Source organism: Physeter macrocephalus, unplaced genomic scaffold (genome assembly GCF_002837175.3).
Source record: "Physeter macrocephalus isolate SW-GA unplaced genomic scaffold, ASM283717v5 random_201, whole genome shotgun sequence".
Classification (NCBI taxonomy): domain Eukaryota; kingdom Metazoa; phylum Chordata; class Mammalia; order Artiodactyla; family Physeteridae; genus Physeter; species Physeter macrocephalus.
The window spans coordinates 57,479-74,216 of record NW_021145486.1 but is presented as its reverse complement, the minus strand read 5'-3'; the positions used below and the strand labels follow the sequence as shown (position 1 = coordinate 74,216).

The 16,738-nt window shown below is 55.2% G+C and overlaps 2 protein-coding genes across 2 annotated transcripts in view; one reads left to right on the top strand and one right to left on the bottom strand.

Moving 5' to 3' along the window:
- The window catches only part of CUL9 (cullin 9), a 38,230-nt gene extending 25,505 nt beyond the window's left edge, over positions 1-12,725 (top strand). The window contains 15 exon segments of the mRNA XM_055082644.1: positions 2,655-2,800; positions 2,951-3,080; positions 3,231-3,430; positions 3,886-4,136; positions 5,112-5,457; positions 8,805-8,945; positions 9,075-9,239; positions 9,407-9,570; positions 9,938-10,031; positions 10,561-10,635; positions 10,785-10,895; positions 11,027-11,144; positions 11,473-11,606; positions 12,222-12,295; positions 12,376-12,725. Of these exon segments, the coding sequence (XP_054938619.1) occupies positions 2,655-2,800; positions 2,951-3,080; positions 3,231-3,430; positions 3,886-4,136; positions 5,112-5,457; positions 8,805-8,945; positions 9,075-9,239; positions 9,407-9,570; positions 9,938-10,031; positions 10,561-10,635; positions 10,785-10,895; positions 11,027-11,144; positions 11,473-11,606; positions 12,222-12,295; positions 12,376-12,577 (2,351 nt within the window). The 3' untranslated portion in view covers positions 12,578-12,725.
- Positions 12,726-13,269: 544 nt separating this feature from the next.
- Positions 13,270-16,245, bottom strand: DNPH1 (2'-deoxynucleoside 5'-phosphate N-hydrolase 1). Its single transcript, XM_024121736.1, is given in 6 exon segments — positions 13,270-13,297; positions 13,299-13,416; positions 13,593-13,691; positions 13,874-13,942; positions 15,844-15,870; positions 15,873-16,245. Coding segments are annotated over 6 exon segments (714 nt in total).
- Between the last annotated feature and the right edge of the window lie 493 nt (positions 16,246-16,738).

Genomic DNA, 16,738 nt, shown 5'->3' with positions numbered 1-16,738 from the left:
CCGCGGCATGTCGGATCTTCCCGGACCGGGGCACGAACCCGTGTCCCCTGCATTGGCAGGCGGATGCTCAACCACTGCGCCACCAGGGAAGCCTTGTAGATTTTTTGATGATGGCCATTCTGACCGGTGTGAGGTGATACCTCATTGTAGTTTTGATTTGCATTTCTGTAATAATTAGTGATGTTGAGCATCTTTTCATGTGCTTTTTGGCCATCTGTATGTCTTCTTTGGAGAAAGGTCTATTTAGATCTTCCACTCATTTTTAAAAATTTAATAATTATTTATTATATACGGTTATGGGAAACAAATTTTAAACAAATTTGCATACATGTTTTGTTGCTGTGATATATGAGAGACTGATCAGTAAAAGATGGTCAAGCATAAAAATATCAATGTATTACATCAGGATAAAATTCTGTGGGGGAAGTGAAATGGAAATATAATTTCAAGGAGTAAAAGGAATGATGTAAAATGTCTGATTGTTAAAGAGCTTGTCTTGTACTTTTTAAATGGATGATGGTGGCTGTCACATCATAATGATTTTTTTTTTCAACACCTTTATTGGAGTATAATTGCTCTACAACGGTGCGTTAGCTTCTGCTGTATAACAAAGTGAATCAGCCATACATATACACATATCCCCATATCCCCTCCCTCTTGCGTCCCCCTCCCACCCTCCCTATCGCACCCTTCTAAGTGGTCACAAAGCATCGTTCTGCTCATTTTTTGTATATTTTGGAGATTAATCCTTTGTCGCTTCGTTTACGAAGAAGTCTCTTAATTGATGGAATATTGTTGGAAAACTTTTAATCAGTTTTTATTTCAGAATGGCTTATTTTCACCGTCATTTAAAAAATCATTTTATTATGAGAAATTTTATTTAATTAATTAATTTCTTTTTGGCTGCATTGGGTCTTCGTTGCTGCACGTGAACTTTCTCTAGTTGCGGCAAGAGGGGCCTACTCTGTGGTGGTGCGTGGGCTTCTCATTCTGGTGGCTTCTCTTCTTGCAGAGCACGGGCTCTAGGCGCGAGGGCCTCAGTAGTTGTGGCTCGCGGGCTCTAGGGCTCAAGCTCAGTAGTTGTGGTACACGGGCTCAGTTGTTCCGCGGCATGTGGGATCTTCCCGGACCAGGGCTTGAACCCGTGACCCCTGCCTTGGCAGGCAGATTCTTAACCACTGCACCACCAGGGAAGCCCTATGAGAAACTCTAGACATACACAAAAGTAGACAGAATAGATAAACTTCAGTATACCAACATATATGAATTCATGGCCAGTTTTGCTTCATTTGTACCCCACCCGCTTTCCCTAGCCCTCAAATTTAAGGTAAGGACTCTCTTTTTGAAAGCAAGGACACTACAATTATCAAACTTACAGAAATTAGTAACAGTTCCTAATATTATCAAGTATACAGTCAATATTCATATTTCTCTAATTATCTCGAGCTTTTAAAATTAGGGTTTGTTTTTTTTTTTGCCTATTGAGGATCCAAACAAAGCCCACACATTACATTTGATGAGTTATATCTCCTGTCTCCCTTAATGTATAGGTTCCTGCATCTGTTTTCTTCCCCCTTGCAATTGTTTGTAGAGTAATCTGGGTAGTTGTCCAAATAGAGTTGTCCACTGGCTAAATTTTGCTGATTGTGTCTACACGGTGTCCTCTAGGCACCGTACTCTGTCTGCTTTCCCGAAGACCGATATTTAGATGTATGAGCTTGTTCAGATTCAGGGTTGATTTCTCGGGCAAGGGCACTTCATAGGTAGTATCGTGTACTTCCTCCTGGAGGTTGTCTCTCTCTGTGATGTTAAAGTCGATCAGTGGATTTCACTGTTGTCTGTCCAGTTTATACATTATATATAATTTCCCATTAGCTGTTCGCTAGACTCTCATTCATTCTCATTGCCATTAGGGTTAGGAACTAGTGACATTCTACTTTTGTCATTCCCTCTCCATGTGTTAGCCAGAATGCTTCCTCTATAAAGAGAAACTTCCTCTCATCAGCTTTTTGGTTACCCAGAAGTACCATTTATACAGGAAAGGCTTGATTCTCTTCTCCTCCCCCTTATTTTTAACCAGTTTTCAAAATAATGTATTGGTTCTCTAGCTTCCTCCAAAGATGACTGGTGAGGTCTTTTAAAAAAATATATCATTTTGAACTCATGGCTTTTAAAACATTTCATGTGTTTCAATTCATCACAGGTGTTATTTTTTTGGATCTTCACATTGTCCCATCTTTGGCCAGAGAGCACCTCTCAGGCTGGCTCCTTTTGATACCCTCTCCCTTTGACAGCATCCTTGTTTTCTAGTCTGAGCAAACAGCCCAGGCTCACGGGAGAAGGAAGAGACCCAGCCCAGTGGGTCTTTAATACTGTCAGCTCCCTGGGAGCAAAACCCAGCTCTCCTCTCTGGTGTTTCTGCCGTGGAGCTCGCCTGGCACAGGGCTAGGCTCAGGGTGGGCTCCCAGGTCCCTGTGGCAGACACAGAGGAGGCTGAGCTCTGGATGCTGGACGAGGCACCTCTGTGTCTGTGAATGCCGAGCCCTGCTCCCCACAGAGACTAGCAAAGTTTGGCGAATGGTGCACCCTCACCTCAACGCTGACCCCTTGTTTCCCCTATTCTATCTCCACATTTTCCCTCAACACTTTCGCAGGTCAGAACCATCCAGTCCTGGACATGGGACCACATCGGCGACTGCAGTGGACATGGCTGGGCCGGGCTGAGCTGCAGTTTGGGGACCAGACCCTCCATGTGTCCACCGTGCAGATGTGGCTGCTGTTGAATTTCAATCAGACAGAGGTGCCTCAGCTCCTTGGCCTCTTGCTGTCTTCTTCTCTGCTTTGTCTGTCACTGTTCTTCTCAAGTCTCTCCCTCCTTCCTTCTGTCCTCCCTCTTATTTTCCTTTCCCTTGACTGTCTTCTCCTGACTGGCCCTGTTTCTCCTGACCAGGAGGTGTCAGTAGAGGCTTTGCTGAAGAATTCTGACCTCAGCCCCAAGCTGCTGCTCCAGGCCCTCCTGCCCCTCACCGCTGACAGCGGCCCTTTGACCCTGCAGGAGGGTCAGGACTTCCCACGTGGGGGTAGGTCCGAGGGGGGCTGGGCTGAGCCTCTGCTCCGAGGGGGCGGGGCTCTCCGGGTGGGGGTGGTGTAGGGAATGAGAATGGGGTCCCCTTTGCCCCCACTCCTCTGTCCCTTCCCCTCCTCGGGCGCTGACTGGGAGCGGGTTCCAGGTGTGCTGCAGCTCCGTGAGCCTGGGCTCTGGCCCCGTGGGGAGGCCCTGTGGCTGCTACCTCCCCAGACGTACCTGAACGTAGAGAAGGATGAGGGCCGAACCCTGGAGCAGAAGAGGAACCTCTTGAGCTGTCTTCTTGTCCGTATTCTCAAAGCCCACGGAGAGAAGGGCCTCCACATCGACCAGCTGGTTTGTCTGGTAGGCCGAGGAGACCATGATGGTGGCGGGAGAGGGAGGGAGTCGTGCTTGGGGGTGGGGTTGGAGGCAGGCGTCATCACAGGGAAGGTGAACTGTCTCATCCCGAGACCTGGTAGGGTGACATTTCCATTTGGGTTTTCTATTCCCGACGGGCAGTTAGACAGAAGGTAGAGACCACACATGAGTGCTGACCATGTGCCAGGCTCTATTCTAAGAGTTTACGTGATTAAGTCATTTAGTCCACACAAAAGTACTATGAGATAGGTGGTGGTGGAGTTATTATTATTACTACTATTATTATTATTGTTCTCATTTGACAGATAAGAAAAATGAGGCACGAATTAGTAACTGATCCATAGTCACACAGCTAGTAAGGGCAGAGCCGGGCGTTGAACCCAGGCAAGCTGGCTTCTCTGGGTAAAAGCGTCCCGCCTGTTTCCTCTCCTCCCGTCCAGGTGCTGGAGGCCTGGCAGAAGGGTCCAAATCCCCCTGGAAGCCTGGGCCACTCTGTTGCTGGGGGCGTGGCCTGTACCAGCACCGATGTCCTCTCTTGCATCCTGCACCTCCTGGGCCAGGGCTACGTGGAACGACGGGATGACCGCCCCCAGATCCTGATGTATGCCAGCCCGGAGCCCATGGGGCCCTGCCGAGGTCAGGCAGAGGTCCCCTTATGTGGCAGCCAGACCTCCGAGACCTCCAAGCCTAGGTAGCCACCCCTAGCTCTGTCACCCTACTGCCACCCAGGACGGACAGCACTGCAGTGACACGGGAGGGGTCGTAGCGCCCAAGTCAGGAGGCTCCCAGTGGAAAAATATTTCATTTCTTTCTTTGTCTAACCCCATTTTCCCTGTCCCTGTTATCTCGCCCATTTTGCTAGTCTTCATTCCCCCTCCCAGCACCGTCATCCCCTTCTTTGCCTCCTTCCCAAGCATGGGCCTTGCTCTCCTCAGCCTCCTAAAGCCAGCCCTGAGGCAAGGGACACAGACATGTAAACTCCTTTCTGGGTGTCTTTCATTCTAAGCAAAATTGAAATATTACGCAGATATGTATTGAGTACTAACTTTGCTCAGTGAAATATACAAATTCTAGCTTTCAGGAAGTCTGTTCTACAGAGGAATTTGCCGTAGGATTCCCCTAAGTAGCTGGCACCCCTAAAGCTTTTTACATCAGCTCCAGTTCACCAGGAGTTGTTACGGCTCTATTTTTCTGCCTGCTGTTCACACTGTGTGTAAAGCAAGTTCTCTAGAGTAATCTTGCCCCAACTTTCCCATGCACACACGTTCAAATTCAGTTGAGCTCCCGGTGACACTTAGGCTGCTGGTCCACAGACCGCACTTTGAGGTGTAAAGCTGTAGATTGTTTCTCACCAGACACCCTGGTAGTATTTTGGGCGGGACCTGCAGTAGGATTGTCCCATCCACTGTAGGTCAGTTAGCATCGTGACCCCTGCCCACTAGATTCCTGTAGCGCCCCCAGTCATTGCAACTGCCAGCTCCCCACTCTTACAAATGCTCCTGTGGAGGCTGTGCTCTGACGGTTGGTTGGATGGTTATCCTCAGGTTGGTTAAGCAAGTGTGGATGGAGATGTGCAAGCGGGGACTGGGGGACCAGGGTGGGGTTCAGCTAGCAGGTTGGATAAGCAGGGCAGCGAGACTGACCGCTGACTCTTCTCTCCCTCAAGCCCGGAAGTTGTGGCTGCCCTAGCATCCCTACAGCTGCCTGCGGGCCGCACCATGAGCCCCCAGGAGGTGGAAGGGTTGATGGAGCACACGGTGCGGCAGGTGCAGGAGACGCTGAACCTAGAGCTAGACGTGGCTCAGCACCTTCTGGCTCATTCCCATTGGGGCGCCGAACAGCTGCTGCAGCGCTACAGCGATAACCCCGAGCCACTGCTGCTGGCGGCCGGGCTGTGCGTCCCCCAAGCCCAGGCTGCCCCTGCACGCCCGGACCACTGCCCTGTGTGTGTCAGCCCCCTGGAGCCCGATGACGACTTGCCCTCCCTGTGCTGCATGCACTACTGCTGTAAGGTAAGGCCCCGCCCGCTGCTCTCCTGCCCCGGCTCTCGCCCGACAACACAACTCCTTGGGAACTTCTGGGCTTCAGCCCGAGCAGTGCCATTTCCCGTCCTGGGCAATGTTGAACGAGTCTCTTAGTCTCCCTTAAACTGGTTTTGTCATCGTAAGTGGTGCCTTGACACTCTGCAGGTTGTTAGGATCTGGCGGTATGTGTCAGTGGTTCTCAAATTTTGCTGCATGTTGTAATCACTGGGAGCTTTGAAAAATCCCGATGCTCAGACTCTGCCCCAGACCAATTAGAATCTCTGAAGGTGAAACCCAGGCATCTGGAGTTTTAAAAGCACCTCAGGTGATTCCAGTGTTCAGCCAAATTTGAGAACTATAGGTAGATAGGTAGGTAGGTAGGTAGATAGATACATACATACATACACACACATATACAGAATCAAGGTACTTTCTAAATGAAAAGTGTTATGAAATTGGTGATGACTGTAGTTTATGGTTTCCTTATCACCATTCAAGGCTCTTTATCCCAGAACATCATCACTTATTTTTACCATATATACTCTCATTTAACATAAAAATAAGAAGGAATGGTTTAAACCAAAAAATAGCACAAAAGCAGAGGGAAGCATGAGAAGTCAGGCTGCTGTAAAGCTGAGGCAGAGAAGGCTGTAGTTGGAGAGGGAGTAGTCCTCAGAGGGGGAGGGTCTGAGGCAGGAAGCCGGGTACTGAGTGCCTCATCTTCCCTGCCTCACAGCTTGTAGGACCGGTGCCCAAACCCATATACTTAGCAGGATGAGCTCCCCTGTTGCCCTGAATTCTAGTCGCCTCTCTCAGCAGCGCTACCCCAGTGGTGGGTGACCGGGGCTGTGTGCGTTTGCATGCGTGTGTACTTGTACTTTTTTCTCCTTCCCTTTTGCTCGGCTTCAGGTTACTCTTCTCACATAGTTGCCTCTGCTCCCTTTTTCCAGGTTCTTAATTATTTCCTTTACACTTTCACTTTTTCATTCAGCTAATACTTGTCATGGACTTACTACGTGCACAGCTCTGGGTGCTGTGTGAGGGAGTGGGGAAACCCCAACTGGCAAGGACTCGAGAGCTAATACTAACCACAGCTAATATTTATGGGGGACTCACTCTGGGCCATTGTGCTGTTTTACACACATCATCTTGCTTAATTCCCAGAATAGTTCTGTGAGGTAGGTGAGCAAACTGGTGGGACAGCGGAAGGAGAGGCGATTTGGGAGGTGGACAGGGGCCCAGATGGGTTGGGTTGGTGGACAGTGGCCTTTAATTTATGGGAAGCCCTGGTGGGTTTTAAGCAGGGAGATGATATGATCTGATTTCCATTTTTGAAAAGATCACTTTTTGTGGAGAAAAGACTTGGACGGAACAAGAGTGGAAGTAGGGACACTGGTTTGGAGACTGTTGTACAAAGAGGCAAGAGTTGGTGGCAGCTGGGCCTAGGGACAGTGAAGAGGGGAATGGACGGATTGGGACACATTTGGAGATAGAGCTGACAGGTTTTGGTGACTTAGGACAAGGGAATCAAGGCAGTTCCTGGGTTTTGTTTTTTTTTTTTTTTGCGGTATGTGGGCCTCCCACTGCTGTGGCCTCTCCCGTTGCAGAGCACAGGCTCTGGACGCGCAGGCTCAGCGGCCATGGCTCACGGGCCCAGCCGCTCCGCGGCATGTGGGATCTTCCTGGACCGGGGCACGAACCTGTGTAGCCTGCATCGGCAGGCGGGCTCTCAACCACTGTGCCACCAGGGAAGCCCCCAGTTCCTGGGTTTTTGACCTGAGCATCTGGGAGGAGGGGATGTGTCATCTTTTACTGAGTTAGGGAAAATGTTTGGGCTGAAGGGCAGATTTTTGAGGGGAAATTCAATCTGTTTTGGCCAAGTGAAGTTTGAGCTGCTTTTGCTTTGTTGGACACCTGTGTGGGACTGGCAAGTGGACAGTGGATTTTTGAATTTGGAATTAAGTGGAGAGGCCTGGCTGGCAACACCCAGGGAGAGAAGAGCAGGCCCAAGCTGTACCCCGAGCCTGTAGAGGTGAAGAGACGGGGAGCTAGAAAATGGGACTGAGGAAAAGCAGGCTGATGGCAGAGGTCCCAGCCAAAGGGGAGCCAGTGGCAATGCAGGAGTGATCAGACAGGAAATCCTGGGGTCTGGAGCAGTCGGAGGTGGTTTCCCAGGGTGAGGCTTGAGTGGCAGAGGGGCGGGAGGGGGAGTCCAGGCTGGAGACCGTATTCCACTTGGCTGGGCAGCAAAAGCCAAGGGCACACCCAAAGCAGCAGGGCTCCTTGTGGGAGTGGAGTGGGCTCTGAACTGAGATGCTGGCCTTCGTCCTACAGGGCAGGGCTCCCACCCCATGGTGGTGAGGGGCCCTCATGGCCTGTGTGCTTGCAAGCGTGGGGGTCTGAATTTGGAGAAATTTCCCCTGTATGATCTCAGAAATGCAAGAATTTTGCATTCAACTTCCCAGTTTATCTGGGCTTGTTTCACCATAGAAGGGGTTGGTTTTGTTTAGTACTTTGAGTGAAAATAGTCCGGTGAAGTGCTTCTTATTTATCCTGGAGCTTTGAAACCACCTGGGGGACTCTCCAGGGGTTGGATGCATCATTTGGGGAAGCTCAGCCGTCGGCAGTGTGAGGGAAAGGGTCGTTAATGGAGTCGTTTGGAGGCTCGGGTGCTCATGGTGTCAGGAGCGACGGGGGGGGAGGAAGCGCACTGACGGGACCGACTCCCACGGCAGTTGAGGGGTGAGGGGATGATAGCCTGGGTTGGCGGGGGCAGTGACATGGAAGCAAGAAAAGGATTCAAGAGTTGTGAGGGCTCCAGCACTGGGGACTGGGGGAGCGGTGGGGTGGCTGATTAGGATTTGGGGGCGCAGCTGGCGAGGCCGCTTTGTGGAGGAGGCTGAGTCTGGGGAAGTGGGAGCGTCGAGACAGGCACTGAGGTGAGCAGTGGAGCGGGAGGCGAGGCTGCAGCTGCGGCGCGGTGACCCTGGCCAGCCCCCCAGGCCTCCTTTCTCTCTGACCTTCTTGCTGTCTCCAAATCTTTCTTAGAACTTGAATCTTCTCCTTTTTCTTGATTCTCTTTTCCCATTCCCTTCACATCCATCCCAACGATAATTATAATTACATTACCACGGCCCGCACATCCTCAGAGTGAACTGTAATCTGGGCCAATCTCAGGAAGACTCATGGAGGCCGGAAAGCTTGGGGTCAGTTTCGGGGTTGACGTAGAAGCAGGTTTGTCTCTGGCGTCGTGCACCGTCGGGGAGGGGTGCTAGGTGTCACCCTTGTGCTGCTCCGGTGCTGCCCCTGAGCGGCTGCTCCTGTGTCCCTCCCAGTCTTGCTGGAATGAGTACCTGACAACGCGAATTGAGCAGAACCTTGTGCTGAACTGCACCTGCCCCATTGCCGACTGCCCCGCCCAGCCCACCGGGGCCTTCATCCGCACCATCATCTCCTCGCCAGAGGTCATCTCCAAGGTACCCCCTCCTCGGAGAGGCTCCGGTGCACAGCCCCAGGGAGTGGGCTGACACGCGGCGTGCGGGGGGCCTGGAGGTGTGGCATCCGGAGAGCCAGGCCCTCACCTCGTGGCACCTGCGTCCCCACAGTACGAGAAGGCCCTCCTGCGTGGCTACGTGGAGAGCTGTGCCAACCTGACCTGGTGCACCAACCCCCAGGGCTGCGACCGCATCCTGTGTCGCCAGGGCCTGAGCTGTGGGACCACCTGCTCCAAGTGTGGCTGGGCCTCCTGCTTCAACTGTAGCTTCCCTGAGGTGGGTGCCCACCCTGGCTCTGCCCTGGAGCCAGGATCCACACCTCTCCCTGCCACCCACAAGGACTCTTCCGTGTCCTCCCCACACTGCCGTCCTCCAGACCTGACCTACCCCTCCCTCCCCGCAGTAAGGGCTGGGCTGCGTCCTCACTGCCCCTCCTGCTCTAGGCACACTACCCTGCCAGCTGTGGCCACATGTCTCAGTGGGTGGACGATGGCGGCTACTACGATGGCATGAGCGTGGAGGCCCAGAGCAAGCATCTGGCCAAGCTCATCTCCAAGCGCTGTCCCAGCTGTCAGGCTCCCATCGAGAAGAACGAGGGGTGTCTGCAGTAAGAAGGGGGTACTGTGGGCACCGGCAGGGTCAGGGGGCATGGGAGAGGGTGGGAGGCCTGGCGGAAGGAAGGGGCAGTGGGCCTACCCGAAAGCTCAGCAAACAAGGGCAGTTACTCAGCCACCTTCGCTGCACCCTCCAGAGTGATTCCTGGATCTGAGTGTTGCTTCCCCCACTTTTAAGTCTACGCTGTATAGGGGAATTCAGAAGCCAGGGTGTGGTCAGTAAGGATTGGTAGGGTTAAGGAGACTAAGAGGGCATGAGAGGGACCAGGGCATCTTCAGTGGTGTGTCCAGGCCCTGGGCATTCCTGGTGTGGCTCTGGCCAGAGGCAGGAGCCCTCTGACCAGCTGGCTTCCTCCACAGCATGACTTGTGCCAAATGCAACCATGGATTCTGCTGGCGCTGCCTCAAGTCCTGGAAGCCAAATCACAAAGACTATTACAACTGCTCCGCCATGGTAAGGGGCCGGCGCCGGAAGGAGGGGGCAGAGGCCCAAGGGCAGTGAGGATGAGATGCTGCTGCAGGGCCGGGCGCAGACGTCTCTGTGTCCCAAGCAGCCGAACAGCTGTTGGGGCGAAGGCTCGGTGGGGAGGAGACAGAAGCCACCTGGGCCTACAGGTGCTGAGAGTTCTATCTTGGGAGGTCTGTGCATGAAGACCTTCAGCTTGGGAGTCGGACGTCTCACACCGAGGTGGCTCCGGAGAGGCCGGGGCGGGCTGGGCGCTCCCAGGAAGCACCAGCGCAGAGCAGAGCAAGGACTCCGAGTCACAGCCTGGCTCCACTGTGTACTCGGCTAACCTGTCCAGGCCTCAGCGCCCTTATCTGTAAACGGGGATGATAGTCTGACCTACCTCACAGTTATGAGAATTGAATGAGAAAACCTGGGTAAAGCATCAGAAGGCCTCCATGAATGGTAGTTGGTCTGGTTATTAACCTCATCCTGTCCTGCCAAGCACCCGACAGCCCTCTCGACCTGTCTTTACCAGGTAAGCAAAGCAGCTCGCCAGGAGAAGCGGTTCCAGGACTATAATGAGAGGTGTACTTTCCATCACCAGGCCCGGGTGAGCAGCGGGGCGAGACGGCTGGGTCGGTGAGGAGGTCAGAGGGCTGGGCCAGATGGCCGGGTAGAGGCTAGAGGTCCCAACGGGACGAGTGCTCTTCTGACTGGGTGGGGATGTGCGCGCTGGCACTGACCGCCTTCCCTGCGCAGGACTTTGCTGTGAACTTGCAGAACCGCGTGTCTGCCATCCACGAGGTGCCCCCGCCCAGATCCTTCACCTTCCTCAGTGACGCCTGCCGGGGTCTCGAGCAGGCTCGAAAGGTGTGGGGCGGGGCGTGGGGGCGATGTGCCCAGGGGTCTGGTGGGCTGGGAGAGAGAGGGAGGGAGGGAGGGAGGGAGGAAGAAGCTGGCGGGAGGCGGCCTCAGCGGGAGCGGCAGCCTGGGCTCCGCAGGTGCTGGCCTACGCCTGCGTGTACAGCTTCTACAACCAGGACACGGAGCACATGGACGTGGTGGAGCAGCAGACCGAGGCCCTGGAGCTGCACACCAACGCCCTGCAGATCCTCCTGGGTGAGCCCCCTGCCCACTCAGTGCTCTCTCCTGCCTCCCTCCCCCAGCACCCACCCCCGACACACAAACGGGTGGGTGACCAGAGCCAGCTGCCCGCCTTCATTCTGTCCCCTTCCTGTCCTTCATAGCCTTGTCACCATTATAAAGTTCCAGTCCTCAGGTACACAGTACACAGCCCTTCACCCGGCCTTTGCTTTGGTTACGACCTGTCCCCACCTCTAGGCGCTAGGCCCCGGTAGATGTGGGTGGCACATAGTGGGCGTCCAGTATGCATCTGTGGAAGGACGGGAAGAAGGGAGGGAGCCCCCGTGCCCTGCCCCCTCTGCAGAAGAGACCCTGCTGCGCTGCAGAGACCTGGGCTCCTCGCTGCGCCTCCTGCGGGCGGAGCACCTCAGCACGGGCCTGGAGCTGCTGCGGCGGATCCAGGAGCGGCTGCTGGCCATCCTGCAGCACTCCACCCAGGTAGCTGCCCACCCAGCCCGGCCGCCCTGGGGGATCCTGAAGGAAAGGCGTCAAGGGCAAATGGACCTGGCATGCATCCCAGCTCCCAGGCCTGCCCGTTAGCCACCTGGCATTTCCTGCAAAATGGAGTTGGTTATCCCAGATCAAGGGTATTTGGCCAGTTGCTTGCTCCCCAGAATCACCTGGGGAGCCTTTTCAGAAGATTCTTCGCAGATGTGGATTTAGAATCCTAGAACTGGGGGCAAGGGACTGGCATCCACCAGAGTAGGGGATCTGAGGTTCTTTCTGGCTCTGATACTCTGATGTCGAGTCTAAAGTAGGAATCCCACCCTCAGGGAGCTTACGGACTGGTAGTAACTTGGGCAGAAAAGGCGTGAACATACATGGGAAGTGGGGGTGGTGCCTCACTGCAGTATCCTGGGTCCCTGGAGCCCACCTCTGAGTCATGTTACACAGAGGCAGTGGCTTGTGGAGGGCGGTGCTGAGCGGGGGGCATTCCTGGCAGGGGCCGGGCCCCCCTCGGCCCTCAGAGGACGCTGGGTGAAGCGAGGCTGGGCACAGAGACCCCATGTCCTCTACTCTCCTGCTCCCCGCATCCTCCCGTCTCCTTTCCAGGATTTCCGGGTTGGTCTCCAGAGCCCATCATCAGAGGCCCGGGAGGCGAAAGGATCCAACGTGCCCGGCAGTCAGTGAGTGGAGGGGGCGGAGCCACGGGGGGGCCGTGGGAGGCGCTAGGCTTCCTCTGGGGCTGAGCATGGCTCTCTCCCAGGCCCCAGGGCTCCTCGGGGCTGCAGGTGGAGGAGGAAGAGGACGACGACGACGACGAGGACGATGTGCCTGAGTGGCAGCAGGACGAGTTTGAAGAGGAGCTGGACAATGACAGCTTCTCCTATGACGAGGAGTCTGAGAACCTGGACCGAGAGACTTTCTTCTTTGGCGACGAGGAGGAAGACGACGAGGGCTACGATTGAGGGGTAGGATGCAGGGAGCGCTGGAGCCGCCAGAGTCCTGGGGCCACGGGCTCAGGAGTGCACCCTTCCCCCTGTCGTGAGGGTAGGCGGTTACCAGTGTCTGTGGCACCGTCTTCTGTTCACTGAATAAACTTCTTTTTTTCATATACTTCTCTGGAAGCAGACCAGACAGCTTCCTCAATGGGCCACTTCAACTTCCCCCTCCATCGCACACACCCAACCCTCCTCCTCCTTTACTGTTTTCTTTAGGGTCCAGACTTCCATCCTCAGAGAAAGCCCATGGCAGACCTGTGTGACTTACACCGATAAAAGGAAATAAAGGTCCACGTGATACAGGGCCAGGTACAGGCTGGCCCACTTGCCCCAGACCCAGCCCTGCATCAGAGACAGAGAGGAATGGCCACTCCCACGATCGATCAGCTTCCTCCACACTCCTGAGTGTTCCTGGGGGGAGCTTGAGGGCGTTAGGAAGTATCCTCTTCTTGGGAGCCTGTGGACCTTTAAAGGGTTTCTACATCTTGAACTGAAGTGGGGTGTTAAGAGGATATTATGGGGACCTGCCCCCACCCCACTCTCACACAGACGGAAAGTTAGAATTGTAAACATGCCATGAATCTGGTACTGGGGCTAAGGGGTAGGAATGGTACTAGAGCAAGTCTGGGGTCAGGAGAACTTAATAAGCTGGGGTGAAGTCAAGTGGTGGGGTCAGGGGAGCAGCCACTGCTCAGGAGGATCCGCCTCAAAGTACCCATCCAGCACGGCCGCCGCCTCTGCCACCTCGTAGCCCCACACCTGGACCCGCGAGCCGTCGGCTGCTCCCCGGATTGTGGCTGAGAGCACTGGGAAGGAGGAGGGAGGTGAAGGTGGCTCCCTCCCACACTCCCCCCTCCCCTCCCTTTCCTGTCCCTTTTTGGGTGGGCACTGTGTTCAGACCCCCCGCAAGGAAAGAGCAGAGGGTGGGGTCCTCAGCTGGGGAGGGAGGCAGGGGCGGCCACCCAGGGCTGGGGGTGCTCACCTCGGCCAGACTGCGGGCGGAACAGACACAGGACTGGTTTATTGCGGGCCACGGCCCGGCCCAGCTCGTAGCCTATACCCAGAGAGGGCTGGGCCACTTCTACACAACCACTGGGAAGAAAGAGGAGACCAAGGCTCACTCAGGCTTGTAAGGGAGACGTGACAGAGTCTGGCTGTAGTGGGGAGGGAGCTCTAGAAAGTCCCTTCTAGGTGGGGAGTCCAGGCGTGTCCAGGGGATCTAAGACCCCAGGGGAGTTTGCAGGCGGGGGGAGCGCCACTCACCCTTTGCCTGCTGCAGCCAGGCCAGGTCCTGCTCATGGATGAGCCTGTCGCCCCCAGCAGCCTTTTCCCCTGTGGTTGAGGGAAAGCTGGTCAAGGGCCCGCCCTGGTCCTCAGTTCCTCTCCTCTGCTGCCAACCCCCCGCAAGGGCCCACCCAGCACTAAGATTCCATGAAAATGAGTGAGGAAATGAAACAGCCCGAAAGAAAAGTTTACTCCTGTGCAGGGGGATGTGTGATTAGGACCAGAGGAGTGATACAGATGAGATGAAGGGAAGGAAGAACTAATTCACCGTGGGTCAGTGATCGGGGTGGAGAGAAGGAGGAATCACATCCCAGGTGGGGGAAAGGCAGGCAGTAGCAAGAGGCTGGTCCCGGGCAGGGGAACTAGGGCCTCATAGGCTCTCAAACTGTGGTGGGTATGAGAACCACCCGAGAACTTGACAAAACTACAAAGGCCCAGGTGTCAATGAACCCAGGCCGATCTCCAGGTGATTCTCATAGCCAGGTAAGTTTGAGAACCAGTGCCAGAATGCAGAACGTAACCAGTAGGGGTGTTGGCAAGGAAGGCAGGAGAGGCGCTGGGGTCACAGGGCAAGGAACCCAGCTTTCCAGCTTGATTAAAATCCACTGGGAGCACGAGGCTCACAGCCCCCCAAATCAGAGCAGAATAACTGGAGAACTTGTTAAAAGTAGACTCTAAGGCTTTATCCCAGAATCTGCATTCTCAACATGCTCCCGCAGATGATTGTTGAGCACAGTAAAGTTGGAGAGCCACCAGGCAGGGGGGCACAGACCCTGAAACCAAAAAGACTTAAGCTTCAGCGTCCCTGGCTTGCACAGGCCCTTCCCAAAGCCCCAGCAATTGTGATTTGTGGTTTCGTCTTTTTAAAGAGGTTGCCCAGAATTGCATTGGGTCCCTCAGATCCTGGATCTGCCCCTGATGGGGAAAGGGGAAGACACTTAAGGTTTTCTGAGAAGTACAAGAGTTCTGGCACCGGGCTTCCCTGGTGGCACAGTGGTTAAGAATCCGCCTGCCAATGCAGCGGACACGGGTTCGAGCCCTGGTCCGGGAAGATCCCACATGCCACGGAGCAACTAAGCCCGTGCGCCACAACTACTGAGCCTGCGCTCTAGAGCCCGCGAGCCACAACTACTGAGCCCACCTGCCACAACTAATTAAGCCCACACGCCTAGAGCCCGTGTTCCACGACAAGAGAAGCCACCACAATGAGAAGCCCGCGCACCGCAATGAAGAGTAGCCCCCGCTCGCAGCAATCAGAGAAAGCCTGCGCGCAGCAATGAAGACCCAACGCACCACGACAAGAGAAGCCACCACAATGAGAAGCCCGCGCACCGCAATGAAGAGTAGCCCCCGCTCGCAGCAATCAGAGAAAGCCTGCGCGCAGCAATGAAGACCCAACGCAGCCAAAAATAAATAAATAAATAAATTTATTAAAAAAAAAAAAAAAAAGAGTTCTGGCACCATTTCCAAAGTAGAAAGTCAGCCAGATTCCGGGCCAATCACGCCGCAGGGGCAGCACATACTGGTAACAGTCTGATCAGAGGGCCTGAGAGAGACGGTGGTCGCGGGAGCTGGGGTCTGTCGGGTCTGAGGGAGGGCTGATACCTCGGCCCAAAGAGGGGTAGCAGGAGGGAAAGCTTTAGTCCTAGGTGGGAGGGAAGATGCCAGCGGATGAGGTATCTCGCTGAAGCAGCCCGGCCCACTCCCGTTCTTCTCCTCTCTGCAAACGCCTCCGGAAAGAGCCCGACAAAAGTTTTCCAAGGACCCAAATGTCAATACAGTAACTGAATGCGGAGAGTAGGCTCACAGGTCGGACGCACGCGGGCCGCCTTTCCTTATCGGGCAGGGGCCCTGCCGAGAGCTTCCCCGCAAGAGAGCGGGACTGGGTCGAGGGGCCGGACCTACCCTCTCCCTCCCGGCCGTCCGCGCCCCGCGCCCCGGCAGCTCACCGCGCGCGCCCCGATCGGCGGCCGCCGGTGCTCGGTGAGCTCCGCCCCAAAGCGCCGCAGCCGCGACACGATCCGCCCGTACAGCTCCCGGTCCTTGCGTCCGCCGGGGATGCTCCCGCCGAAGTACAAGGAGGCGCGGCCCGGCTCCCCGCGCTCCCGCCGCCGCCGCCGCCGCCGCCGCCGCACTTCCCTCCTCGCGCCAGGGGGCGCCCGCCTACGGCACGTGACCCGGCCAGCCAGCGGGGCAACGGTGCAGGAGTGTCCACACTTGTGAAATGGAGACGTCAACCGTACCCACGTGTGGGAATCCACCGCCTCCCGGACTTCTTTAACTCGTCCAGGTAGAAGGCGGGGTCCTCCCGATCTTATACCCTGCTCCCCGCCGCCCCCAGGCCACCGCATCTCTGCCAAAGGCAACTTCATCCTCCCAGCTCCTCAGCTCCCAAAGCTTGGAGTCAGTTTTGACTCTTCTCTTTCCATCAAACCCTACCTCCAATCAATCGGCAACCCCTACGGGTGGCTTCTCCTTTCCAAATAAATACAGACTCTGACGCCCACCTGTTGGGGAACCAAACTTGCGTCAGCCTCCCCTGCCCCCCCCCGCCCCCCCGCCCAGTAAAGCCTCTCTGCAGACACCTGGTTGTGGTGAAGGAAAGGGCAGTGATTACTGCAGGGCTCCAAGCAAGGAGTTCAGGACAGGAGTGCTCAAAAAACCCAAACTCCCCTTTGGGGTTCAGGAAAGCATTTTTAAAGGCCAGGCGAGGGAGGGGAGTCCCAGGGTAGGAGATTAACTCGAGCACAATTCTCTGATTGGTTGATGGTGAGGTAACGGGCCGTGTCGCAGGGGTGAACATTATCAATCCTCAGGTTCCCTTAGGTCTGGGGGCTACGAGCT